The 13913-nt window shown below is 41.2% G+C and overlaps 1 protein-coding gene across 1 annotated transcript in view; it reads right to left on the bottom strand.

Annotated features, from left to right (window-relative positions):
* PITPNB (phosphatidylinositol transfer protein beta) overlaps positions 1 to 13913 on the bottom strand; it is an 82521-nt gene that overhangs the window by 45588 nt on the left and 23020 nt on the right. The window contains exons 4-7 of the mRNA XM_001379939.5: positions 12069 to 12160; positions 10711 to 10718; positions 10152 to 10226; positions 6449 to 6532 (exon numbers count right to left, since the gene is read on the bottom strand). Coding sequence (XP_001379976.1) covers positions 6449 to 6532; positions 10152 to 10226; positions 10711 to 10718; positions 12069 to 12160 — 259 coding nt within the window. The remainder of the gene's footprint in view (positions 1 to 6448; positions 6533 to 10151; positions 10227 to 10710; positions 10719 to 12068; positions 12161 to 13913) is intronic.

Genomic DNA, 13913 nt, shown 5'->3' with positions numbered 1-13913 from the left:
GGTATCATATTTGTAAAATACTTAGCATAGTACCTCGCACATAGTAGGTACTTTGTAAATGTTAGCTATTACTATTATCCAGTATTAATTGCATAATGTATCATTTCATAAGGTTTTAATCATCTGAATAAAACACTAATACTACTAAAAAATGACAATTCTCAAAATAAAATCATGAATGCTATGCCACAGCAAAACGGATACATACTTTTTTCTCACTGTACATACATACCAAAAATACGGTTTCAGTTTCTTTGGGGTTTTTTCTATTCTCATTTTCTTTCAAATTAGTTTCCCAAACAGCAGGTCCTCTGATGTGAATCGGGTGTACACTTCTACTCACACTTTAAAGACTCTCCCTCTCCTGGGAAGTGGCTTTTGTATACAAAGTATGTAAAGCTACTTAGACAGTGCTGGAGATGATTAAAAGGGGCCAGGTTTAAATTTATACCTTTAAAAAAGCAGAAGCAGATGGCAAAAGAATTGATTGTGTACATTTGGGAAATGAGTTGGAGGTTAGGCATGTGTATTTCATCAGAACCTCTAAAGAATTCCCAATTTTCTATTTTGGTTACATATCAATTACAACTTTTGAAATGAAAATCTTTTAAAAACTTCATATTCTGGCATGGAATGTTATCAATCTTGAATCAAATTATATTTTCATCTAACCATGAACCCTAACTAAATACTCCTGAATTTGAAATAAAACTACTTGGTCATTTGCAAATGACACTAAAACTTGTTGAAATAAAACTTAGCATAAATATAAAGGATATACGTGAAAGCCATCGCCCACTCAATGCCTTGCAAACAGGAAGCCTTCAGAGATGGTCTAAATTGAAAGAATAATCACTCTGCTCCTTCCTTCTTAAGTTACAGTAAGCTCCTCAGACCACACTCCAGAGGACACCATCCTAAGTTTCTACCTACAGGCTAGTGTCCTATTCAAAATGCTTCCTGCTAAAGGAGGAAACTACACAAGTCAATTCATGACCCAACAGAAAATGGAAAACAAAAACAGAGCAAAGGGTTTTAGGCAGAAGCCCTGGTCCTCTCCTCTTGCTTTAGTAAGGATCCAGGGTTTCTGAACTCTTAGCAATCTACAAACAGAACAGTTGGTTGCTGAACCTGGCACAACGGAAGGATCCAATGAGTCGATCTCAGAGACACAGGGCTCACATCTCAAGCCCAACAGGCACTCAAAGCTCTGGGAGCCGTCAGCATGATCAAAAGCACAATTCTGCCTGTCATCTCTCAGCCTTCATAGATAAAATAAAAGTCCCTTTGCCTCCATGATCTGCTTCTAACCTTCCCTTGCAGTCCTTTCTAATAGTCTCCCTTTCAGACACTAATGTTCCTACCAAGCTGGGTTGACCACAAGCTGTTTTCAGAAGTGGGTGGGTCCCACCTTCCTACCCCAAGCTGTGCCCTCCACCCACCCAGGACCTACCAGCCCCTCTCTCCTGACTGGAGATTGCTCCCCCCACCTTCTAAGCTTAGTTCATTTGCCTCATCTTCTGAGAAGACTTCTTTGATCTATCTATCTGCCTACCCACCTATCCATCCATCCACCTCCTCCAGTATTTCTACATCACTTGAGCTTATCTAAGCTTTGCCCCCTTCATTCCTCAGCTTGTATTACACTAATCCATTATATGCCCCATCCCCCTGCCCCACCCCCAAGAGAATCTCAGACCTTTAAAGGTAGGGCCTGCCCTGTTTTGTCCTTGAGTCCTCAGGACCTACCCCATAATGAAAAGTACATAATAAATGAGCAGCAGGTGGGGTAAACACGATGAACCCAATTTAGAGATTCAGGGTTACCTAGGGTCACAAGTTATTAAATATCAGCCCCAGGATTGCTACCTAAATTTTCCTAGAAATTGCCCTGCACTCACTGACTGGCACCATAGGTGGAGCAGGGGAAGCGTGATCAGCTCACGCTTTGGTAGGAGTAATTTTACCCCCTTATAGCATGGAAATGCCCAAACCCTGCCTACCTTGAAGGCTGTGCCCTATGATAGAGCGCCTTCACTCATCTGATTTTGATTTTTGTCCTTTTGAGGCACTTTATATCAGTTGGTGTCGAGAGAAGAAGATTCTTGCTTAGCCTGGAATCCCACAACCTAAATTTTCTAACTACTCAAGTAGATCTTTCCAAGGCCCCTTAACAACTTCCAGCACTTTACCAAGTTCTATTCATTCACACACATTCTCTGACTTGATTCTTACAATTCTGTAATCTAACAGTACAAGAATATCATTAGTATTTTGTAGACTAAGGAAAATTAAGGCTAAATGAGGTAAAGGGACTAGCTTGAAGGCATTTTAAGTCCAACTGATCAGATTAAAAAACAAACAAACAAACACTACCCAGGTGCTTATTTTGGGTGAAGCCTGTTAGTAAGCATCCTGAGGCTCCAACCATCAGAAGCCCCAAGTTTCCCAATGCTCCCTCATATCAAAGAAGGGAAAAATCCCCAAATTCCCACGATCATAGGACCATGAACAAACGTTCTGACAGTACCAAACTTTGTAATCTTTGTAGACCATCTGCAAGCCCCTGGTGACTAGAGGAAGGATGAAGCTGGGATAAGAGCCAAGGAAAGGTGTCAAGATTACACATGGTTCTGTACGACCCCATCCCCATAACCAACAGGGTCTAGAACAGCTTTTCCGGGACACCAGCAGCATCACAGGGTTCCAAGTCCAAAGGAGTCAGCACTATGACTTGAAGTAAGACTTTGGGCTACAAATATTTTGAAAAATTCATCTGCAATGACAGAAAATGACCACAAGATGGAGTAAAATGAATCAAACTCAACTTTTAAATTCCGGTTTCTTTAAATTCTTGGAAGAAAGGATGTAACATTTATTAATAGCTCAAGTTCTTGAAAGCTGTAAAGCACTTTATATATCTGCTTTCTACTCTTATATACTGCCAAGAGTTTTTACACTACAATTTTCGGGGGGGGGGGGGGGGGGGGGGAAGGTATTTTCTTCCCCCATTCCTCCTCCAAATAACTCATACTTATTAGCCGAGCTTCTAGTGACACAAAGACAACAAAAGCTCTCTGGGGTCAGGGGTTGTATCCTTTTGGTCTCTGTAGCCCACCAAGCCCAGCTCAGGGCCTTCCACACAGTAAACTCCTAGTAAGCATTGACTTGAAGTTACTTCATCTATAAAAATGGCAGGTAGGTGACCGGATGGATAGTGTTGGCCTTGGCTCAGAAAGATGTCTTTCTTAGTTCAAATCTGGCCTTTGACACTTAACATTTGTGTGACCCTGAGCAAGACACTTAACCCTGTTTGCCTCCCTTTCCTCATCTGTAAAATGAGTTAGAGAAGTAAATGGCAAACCACTTTAGTATCTCTGCCACGACTGAAATGAGCACACACTACCCATAAAAGGAAGGGCAGTGAGGTCAGCCAGAGCAATCTCCAACATTCCTTAGCACCCCATCCCTTCTAGCGCTATTCTTTAACCTTAGCAGAAAAGCATTCTTAAGAATAACTGTAAGTATTTCATTTTCAACATAAATTAAGACAAAAATAATTCAACATTAGTATCAGCTGGGGCATTAACAAAAGCAGGTTCTAGGGCAACACTGGTGAACCTTTAACAAGTTCGAGTGCCCAGAAGGCAAATTCAAGCTGTTGGTGAGCCCTACCATTACCAGAGAGCGCTCAGGGGGAAAGTGCTTGCTTTGGGCAGCTGGGCAAAAGATAAGGCATGCAAAAAATATTCTAGGGCACTAGGAAGAGGGAGAACCGAGCAGCTCCCCCCAGTGCCCGGCTCTGCACTCGTGCCACATCTTCACTAATGAGGTTCTAGGGTGTACCCACTCCACTCTAATTCAGAATCTGACCCATCTGTTCAGCACTCAATGTCTGCTCCCCTCCTCTCTGCTACAAACCAACTTGCAGATGGGAGGCTCTAAGCTGGCAGCTGTAGACTGGTCACTCACAGTTCCCTCTAAATCATCTGTTTTGTCTACCAGACCCAAACTGGGGCCAAAGTAGTCAATCAAAGAAGTTATTTAGGAGTAAAACAAGGAGTAAAACACAAAAGTGGATCTGATAAAAAAAAGTAAGGATTGTCAATAAAAATCCAATGCCAACATTTACATTAACCATTCAAAGGTAAACCTGTTGGGCCAAATCCTAGTAGAAAACCCTGTCTGACACCATTCATGTCAGAATAGAGAATACGAGCTGAGGACCCAAGGGCTAGACAAGCCAGAGGCTTTCTCTCTGAACATAGTTTGAATTGTACCCCAGGTGTGTCACAAGAAGCTCCTGAGTCTCCTACCCTCACCCTTACTCAAATCTTGAGGTGACAGACTAATGGCAGCTGCACACAAAACTTCCAGTGCAGCCAAAATCAGATTAAAATGTTACTGGCTAATGTTTAACAAAACACATAAAAATACAAATAGATCGAAGACGTCAATTTGTCAATATGGGATCCCCTTCAGGGATCCCTTTCCATTGAGTTCAACACTACTGCTCTATCTAATCTTTGCCACACACACCACGACCAGTGCAATCTCCCTACAATTTCTATTTGGGAGTCGGTACTGTCCATCACCAGGCCAGTTAATGGTCCTTCAATCCGAGGCCAGCCCACCTTTCCAATCTGATGGCTTTGCCCAAACCCCGTGTTTCCATTCATGTCCTCAAACTCTCCAGCTGCATTCCCTCCTCTGAATCTTTGCTCCTCTCATTTCTGTTCATACCTGAAAGCATTCCCTGTCATTTTCAAGAACAACTTCCCCTTCCCTCATGGCCAATTCCACCTCGGAGTCCTACGGCACACTCTGGATCCTTTATTTAGGACCTAAGTGTTGAGAGCCTCTAAAATCTCCCTCTGATGCCTCACTGGTGGTGGGGAAGTGGCCTGGTTTTCTCAAAGTCTATCATAGTGGAGCTGTTCCAACTGCAGCAGGTCCTAGATGTGAGGACCAATCTGCCTAATGTTAAGCTTCCTCATCCCTACAGGGCAATGAACCCCTCTCAGAGCAACTCACTAACACTGCCTACTACAAAGGCAAAGAAAGGTAGTAATCTTCCCTGGTGGAGGGCCTAACCACCCTGACAATGGCATCAAATTTTGAAGTACTGCATGTATCACTCTCTTTTCCACATAAGCACATCTTACACATGTATGCACTTCCCAAAACACAACAACATAAGGCCTTGCAGGGGTTCAATAAACATTGTTATTTGCTGGGTTTCCTGCCAAATCTTTTTACCCCTAGTTGGCAAGGTGAAGAAATGACGGATGGGAAGTTATCAGAAGGGATCAGGCTAAGTGAGCTACCTCCTAATAAGCAACCCCACTGCACTGGATTCTTTTTAACTTTATTGTTCCTACACGAATCTTCTGGCAACTAACTGTGATCTGCAATCCTTGTCAGAGCCCCACTACTTCTCTCAGAGTTGTCCCGAGGTGTCTCAGCACAGGGGCCCCACACTAACCCTGCCATTGCTCTGTCCTTAGGAATCACAAAACTCCAGAAAATGCAAAGTAAAGCTGCCTTCACCCCACTCACAAAAGGGCTGGAGATTCCTGCTCAAGGCATTTACCAGATTTCAGCAGTAAAAACAACAACTTTATTTTCTAAGTTGTTTCTGTTTAGTTCAAGATCATGCAATAAGACAGACCAAAAATAGAAATAGAAGTCCTGTAGGGCTACATTTGGCTTAGACTTGACAAGGGGAAAAAAAGGACCATATGATTCAGGCTTCAGTGCTCTGGATTAGAAAAGAAAGAGCTTCAATATATCATTTTTTTAATGTTTTTAGTTTAGTTGTTCCTGCGTAGTTTTAAGTCAAATGCATCAGATTAACAAGGTCAAAAGCAAATACTTGTCAAATGAAAATAAATCTATTTTCTAACACACAACACCTAATGGGCCAATAAGATGTATAGCTTGCTAAAGAAAAGGAGGGTCCGACAAAGGGTCCATTTGAGGATGACTTCACTAGAATGCTCTATGTGCTTTTGCAAATTAGCCAATTCTTTAGTAAGCTGAAGTCACTTCACAACCCCAGCAAATGCTGTAACAGACAAATGCCCCTACTTTACATAATGGATCTGTCACTGAAAAGTTCTGTAGAAACTAATTCTTGATACTTTTATCCCACTTTAAAGGCATCAAGAAACTTCAAAGTAAATCCTTCTGTAAGGCAAATAACTTCTTTTCCCCTAATCAGCTTTTAATGTTCAGATATTTTTATAATATTCTACTTTTAAAAAGGAAAAATCACCACAGCTCCCACTGAGGCCACATCAGGAGTTGGAGGAAGGGAAGCCAAGAGAAACACCCCCATCCCAACCACCCCCTGCCCAGCCAGAGTGTGAGGTAGCATTACTGAAACAATGCTGCCGATCCTGGTTACAGTAAGGAGGCCATTTCTAATGACACCCCCAATACTTACTGAAGGTTCTACTTGACTTCGGTCTGCAATATCAATATGGACAATTTCAACCGTCTTCCATATGTTCGGATCTAAATTATGTACCTAGAGAGGAAGAAAGGAGTGAGACCTGTGAATCTCCAATCACAATTACCAAGTTATCTTGATCTCGAGTTTCCATTTCACAGGCAATGAAAAGCCCAAATAATCATTTCGTGTAGTAAGCTGTATTAGTCTGGAAACTGGGAGGCCCTGACACCCTTCTACATTTTGTCTTTTTGCAACCTAGGTCCCAAAGCAGCTAAGTGCTATGAGGTGAGGGCCTTGGAAACAGCAATGACGCTGGAACTGAAATCAGATCATCGTCACTACATAGTTTTCAAGTGCCTCTCAGTGGTTCTTTACAGGATTTCAAGGATGTACAAAACATAATCTTAAAAACAATATCTTTGGCTAACCTTTCAATCAGAGAAAAAGTTATTTCAATACATTTAATAGAAAATACACCCCCTGCCTTTCATAGGAAGGTGACAGACACTGTATAGGAGAATAATACACACATGTTCAAGACGCTGACCTGATTAAAAAAAAATGACAAAAGAAAACATCAGTACTATAATGGTATATTGGGGGGTGGGGGTGGAGGGAGGGAGACATCCTAGAAGATGAATATTGTAAAAACAAAAAACATCAATACAAACAAGGAGGAAAAGATCAACTTCATAAATGAATCCCATTCACAGTATCCAATTTTATCAGCAAAATCTCTTTTACATGGCAGAAATTTTCAAGAGGAAAAGAAAGTCAACAGCCCAGTTATAGGGAAACAACCAGGAGTCAATTTAATTTCTTAAGTTCAGACTAAGTAGAAGTGAAGAAGACTGGAGTGAAGCTCTATACTGGTTCAAACTCCAACTCTGCTTCATACTGGCTATGGTTATAGGAAGATATGTAGGCAGTAAGGCAGTACAATGGAGTAAGGGGCTAGATTTGGCAATCAAGAAGGCCTGAATACAGATTATGCATCAGAAACTCCCTAACTGTGGGACCTCTGTCAACCTCAGTTTCCTCATGTGTAAAATAGGGATGAGAGTACCTACCTCTTGGGTTGTGGTGAAGTCAGAGGAGAAAATATTTATAGAAAGCTTTGTGTACCTTAAGTTGCTATATAAATGCTAGCTATTATTTTTTTAACCCTTACCTTCCGTCTTAGAATCAATACTGTGTGCTAGTTCCAAGGCAGAAAAGTGGTAAAGGCTGGGCAATGGAGGTTAAATGACTTGCCCAGGGTTACACAGCTAGGAAGGGTCTGAGGCCAGATTTGAACCCAGGACCTCCCATCTCTAGGCCTGGCTCCCAATCTACTGAGCCACCCAGCTGTTCCCTAGTTGCTATTCTTAATAATAATGATGACGACAATTGCAGAGCAGGTACCAATGTGCATTGCTAGAAATTGCCTCCCTGTAGGAACTAAGGAGTCCCAATGAACTACCAAAGAGTTCAGAGAAGGGGAGTGGGGGGATGGGGGTGGGGGAGAAGAATGTTTATAAATAACTCGGATTCCTGGATTCCTAGTTCTGAGAACTGCATAATCATTGTCACTGGGCTTTGTTGAGTTGTTTGTCTGTTTTTTTTTTTTTAATCCTTAACTTTCTGTAAAGAGCCAGGGCTGGGCAAATAGGGCTAAGTGATTTGCCCAGGATGACAGAGCTAGGAAGTGACTGAGGCCCATTTTGAACCCAGATCCTCCCAACCTGGTGCTCTATCTACTGGGCCACTAAGCTACCCTTCAATCCCTGTCATTGTAAACTTCCCCCACAGGTCACTGGGAAATTGAACCCTTTAAAAATGCTGTCATCTTGATTCAAGATAGGCATTTGACCATCATTAATTTACTTTAAAGTGAAACTCAATACCTCTCTTAAAGCATCTGCAAAGAAGCTAGCACAAAGAATAAAAAAAAATTAAATGTAAAGAAACGAAGGTGAGAGGCAGTATGGGACAGGGGTCAAAGTGCTGGTTTTAGAGTCAGAAAACCTGGATTCAAATCCTTGCTGTTATTGTGACTTGCAAGACCTTGAACAAGTCACTTATCTCCAGAGGCCTGTTTCTTTACAAAAATGACAGGATTGGCTAAATGATATCTGAGGTCTATTCCAGCTTTAAATCTGTTTCAATGAAATAGAGCCCTTATCTAAAAGCAATTAGCAAAGATGCTTTTCAAAATGAATTTTAGATTCTAGAGCTGGAAGAAGGGAGGTGAGCCTCCTAGTCTAACCTGAGACCCAGACAAGTTAAGAAATGCCCTCTCAGTGACAGCCCTTCTAGGACTAGAGTCTCCCAATGCTTCTGGCACACCACCACATCTTAATGAGATTTTATAAAAAGCACCATCTTCAGATTAGAGCCCCAAGAAAATGTCTACGTGAACAGGTTCAAAATGCTTTATGCCACTGGGGTATTTTAATTAAAATGTGAGGCAGGACCTTTTCACCAGGTAGCAAAAATAGCTCTTCCCCTATTTCTATTTAGGAATCCCATTGAATTAATTCAGCCATATTTACTCATTCCTACAATTCTATATAACAAAACATCAACATTTGCTAGGTAGCACAGTAGACAGAGCACAAATCCCAGAGGAAGGAAGAAGAGAGTTCAAATCCAATCTCAGATGCTTCCTAGCTATGTGAACCTCAGTTTCCTCATCTGTAAAATGAGTTGGGAGAAAGAAACAGTGAACTCCTCCAGTATCTTGACCAAGAAAACTGTAAATGAGGTCACAGAGTCAGTCATGACTGAAATAAACAATCTGTTTATAACAAACACAAGGTTCCCTCACAAACTGTAATCAATCTCTAATAAGAAATTAATTAACTTCTTATTAAACATTTTAGGACTAAATGATTTCCTTTAGACTTGGCATGATTCAGTTCGGAGAATAAGCAGAGATGATTTTAATATGACAGGAACTGTTGTATACAATCAACCTCAGGTAAACTAGGGACTGGATGATTTATTAGGAGAATCAGTCAACTATGTCCTGCGGCCCCTTCCTCCTCCTCCTCCTGCACCGGGTTCTTTGGCTGTGTGATCAAATTGCAGTGCCTCCCCAAGAGAGACAGAATTTAGTGTTGAATTAGGACAAATAAGCTTGCTGCTTATTAGCATCTGTGGTTTTTAGAAAGAGAAGATGAAATTCAGGGCTAAAAATGAAATCAGGGGTTACCATAAATCATGAGTGGTCTGGTGGAAAAAGTTCTGGACTTGGTGGCAGGCTGCTATATATAAGGAACACATTTTGCAAACCTTCCAGTGCTGTGTAAATGTGAGGGATGATGAAAAGTAAAGTAATTGTCCATAACTGCGGGCAGATCCCCAAATCCACCCAGTGCTAAAAGTGAGCAGAGCCTCTGAGGGTAATTATGCCAGTCACATTAGCAGTGTGGAGCCTCTGGTAACAACCTGGGCATGTTCTGAGCACTCAGAAACCTTCTCTCACCTTGGCCTTACAAAGACCACAATTCTGTAGCAGGGCCAATAGGTTGTGATATCCCCATTTTACAGATGAGAAACACAAAGAAGTGTTTTGCCTGGAGTCACAGAACCAACATAGAGATCAGAGGCAGAATGGAGCCCAAGCCATCCTGATTCCCATTCTTATCAGCCCTGCTATCCTCCCACCCTGGACCATACTGGATTACTAAGGGAAATAGCTGAAACTTACATTTTCTGTTGTTCCCAAGTCTGGTTTATGCCAAGTTTCAATTTTAATGAAGAAGTCGTCTTTCATGTATTCGTTCTGTGAAAAACACATCAAGAGGACATTTGTTGATCTCTCTCACCAGTTTCTTGGTGCTTCTGTCTTCAGTCAACTTGAGCCTCCCTGCGCATAACTTGCCAGGAGCAGCCTCTGGACAGATCTCAGTTTCTGCCACTGAGCCTGTAAACTCATCTTCATTAGTGCCCAGCCCCAAGTGAGCAAGAAAGCTTTCCTCTCAGATTTCCAGCTTCCTATACTGCATAGACGTTCCAGTCTTTCAGGTCCCAATTTTTCCTGGGGCATACATGAAGGTTCATATTAGGGAGCCAGGGGGCAAGCTGAAGGCATGGTTGGGAGAAGCCCAGCAGCAGGAGGTGAGGGTATAAGGTAGGACAGCCATGCAGTAGGAGAAGCCATGCAGCTATGGGCAGTAACAAGCAAAGGAGAGATAGGCGGAAAGCAGGGCATAGGAATTAAGCTTTAGAAACAAAGGAACACAACATATAATAAACTGTCTACTCACCGTCACAACTGAGGCACAATGGATCAGCAGGCAAGGAAAGGGGAAAAATTTCAGAATGTATTAATCTGAATAAAAAACAGCCCAACCTAATGATTCTACAGCACATAAATTACCCAGATTATCTGTACATACAGAACATTTAGTAGCTAAAGTCTGCAGGAAACAACTTCGTCTATACAAGTACTTGAATTCAGTACTCTAAAATATTTTCATTTTTGAAATCTGCAAACAGATTATAAAATAAAAATTCAATTCATAAAGGTAACTACAAAAGGATTAACCTGAAAGTGCAAGTCTTTATAAGAACTTATACAGAGTCAAATGAGCAGCACCAGGAGAGCACTGTCCACAGTGACAGCAATACTGTACAATGATCAGCTGTGAATGCCTTGGCTCTTCTCAGCAATGCAATGCCCAGGACAATTCCAAAGGCAACAGGATGAAAAAAAGGTCTCTCCCTCCAGAGAATTGGTGGAGTGTGAATGCAGACCAAAGCACACTTTTGAAACTTTCTTTTTTCTCTTCCTGGGGTCTGTGTTTTCTTTTGCAATATGGCTAATATGGGGATGTTTTACATGACTACACATATATAATCAAATTGCTTCCCTTCTCAAGAAGAGGGGAAGAGAATTTGGAACTCACAAGTTTACAAAACGAATGCTAAAAATTGTTTTTAACGTGTAACTTGGAAAAAAAGACAAGGGAAGGATTTGAGAATCTGGCATTTTACCATTAAATCATATACATGACCCAAACTAATAAGAAATGGCAGAAAGAATATGTCACATTGCTTCTAGTCTCTTTTTTGGAGTCAGTTCAGCTTTTATTTCTCATTTATTATATCTATTTATATATAGTATCATTAGGATATTAACAAAGCCCTCCCTCGACCAGAGATCTGTAGCTGAAGGCCTGATCTTTCATATTTCATAGCTCATTGTTATTAGCAATAACAAAAATACGAAGTAATAATTTCCATCTCCTATAGCCAAGTTCTTTGGCTTTAGAACAACAGTTCTCAAAGTGTAGTCCACAAACTGAATGCAGGTCCCGAGACCCTTTCAAAGGGTCTGTGAGATCCAAACTATTTCCATAATGCCAAAATGTTTAAATCTCTAATAAGCGAAATGTCCAAAGACAACACGTGAAACAAAAGCTTTAGGGGGAGGCCTTCAATAATTGTAAAAGGGGGGTTGGGAACCACCGCTTGAAAGTACAATTTATCACCAGCAGGTGAACAGAATTGTGGCTCCTGGATCAGGTGACAAGATGAAGGCTGGGTTTCTGGGGGCTAAGAGCTAAGCTCTTCAATAGGATCACAGAAACAGAGAGAAGCAGCTCACAGGGTCCATGCTTACTTGTTCTACAGTAGGGGTATGCATTCCAGGCTTTCTCATGAAATACCAAAGAGCCCTCAGGTGCAATCATCCTGACAAACCCAGGAACTTTACTGTAAAGAATAAAACAATGAACACGATTTTAGCCACAAGGGCCTGTTACAGTCTTATCCTATCAATTCAAATAGCTGTTTAATCAAAAATGATTATATTGAATAAGTTGTAGACAACTAGATTTTATATGAATTATGTCCAATTCTAAAGCAATCATCTGAAGAAATAGAAAAGCAGATACGAAAATAAATTACATTTGCATTAAAAGTACAATGAGTAGGAAGATGATTTCATACAAACAGAAGTAGTTCTACTCTTAAGGCTGCCCATTCAAAGCTTGTTCTTACCTTTACTCAAGGGCCAAATGAAGGCTATTTAACTGGTAAAATTAATTATCCTAATTCCATCTCATACTCAAACTATTATTTCTTAATGGAGAAGAATCTCAGAACAACACAAAGTCTGAGTACAGGTAACGAAAGGAAAGAATATGTTTGAGAACTTAAGACAACATATAAAGATACATAATATTGCTAAAATAGTGTGTAGAATATTCTTGGGTCCTTCGAGAGTCAAAAAGGATACCTGATCGCTATGTGAGAAGTTCAAATACTGGAAATACAGTCAGTTAGGAGGTAATGAAGGCACAAGCAAATCATCCACATTTAACTGGGGGGGTGGAGGGGAGAGAGTCAAGACACTTCATCCTGGGACAACATATGTAACCAACATCATTTTTCTCTTTCCTGTCTGAAGGACCAAAGTTAACAAGACTGGCTGGGAAGACCTATGATAAGACTGCTAGGATGATGAAACTTAGACGCATCTGAGGATTCAACATGTCTTTCCTTTTGAGAAAAGAGGTACATTAGCACTTTGTGACAGAGCCAGAGGGGTAAAAGCAAAAAGGTCTAGCTAAGGAGAGAGAGGAAGGAGGACATCAGGTCCGATCTAGCTCAACCCCTTTGAGTGCAACAGTGTAGACTATGCATTATCCACTAGTCAATCTGAGTTTGACTGGACAAAGGTGAGAAGTCCAATGACAGCAGGAAACAGAAATACTGAGGGACTCAATTCTCTATTTCTCCTCTTTATCCCTGGGTCTGTTAGTATAACTGAAGCTAGTTTAAAGGGGTCTTGAAAAAGAAGGCAGTGGCTCAAGTCCCATATTAAACATGGCAGAATAAAAAATGAGACCACAAAGAAAAACATGTTTACAGACTTCTTCAAATTAGTTTTTCCTTAAAAGGATAAAACTGACAGAGGCTAAACGCTGCCAGAGTTTCTATCCCTTCCAAGTTCACAGGAGGGTCACAGAAAGGGATAAGATTTCAAGGATCTAAGGCTGGGATAATCAATGTCAGAGAAGACAGCATATAAAGACCACATGGTAAGACTGTCTAATGCTTCCAGAATCCCCACCCTAGGAAAAGCAGAATGACAAATGGGATCAGCAATGGAGGGCTGGCAGGGAGTTCAGAGGTCAATGAGTCCAAACCGCTCTCATTTCTTATACCCAGACTGAGGCTGAGAAGAACTTGCCCAAGGCCACACAGGTCAAGGTAGAGAAGAAAACAGGAAACCATTCCAGTATCTTTGCCAAGAAAAACCAGTTGGAGAGTTGGACACAACTGAAAAATGAATGAACTGCTTTCTCTGCTTCTTTGGAATCAATCAAGGGGTACGCATGACAGTGTGCTAGGCTCTGGGGGCACAATGACAACTATGAAAGTCTTCACCCTCAAAGAGTTTATGTTCTATTGGGGGACGTGGCATATGTTCTTAGGAGTATCTAAAGACAGGAGCTATACT

The sequence above is a fragment of the Monodelphis domestica genome, chromosome 3 (assembly GCF_027887165.1).
Source record: "Monodelphis domestica isolate mMonDom1 chromosome 3, mMonDom1.pri, whole genome shotgun sequence".
In the NCBI taxonomy this organism is placed as follows: Eukaryota; Metazoa; Chordata; class Mammalia; order Didelphimorphia; family Didelphidae; genus Monodelphis; species Monodelphis domestica.
Note: the sequence above shows the minus strand (reverse complement) of the source record. Positions and strands in the feature narration are given on the sequence as shown.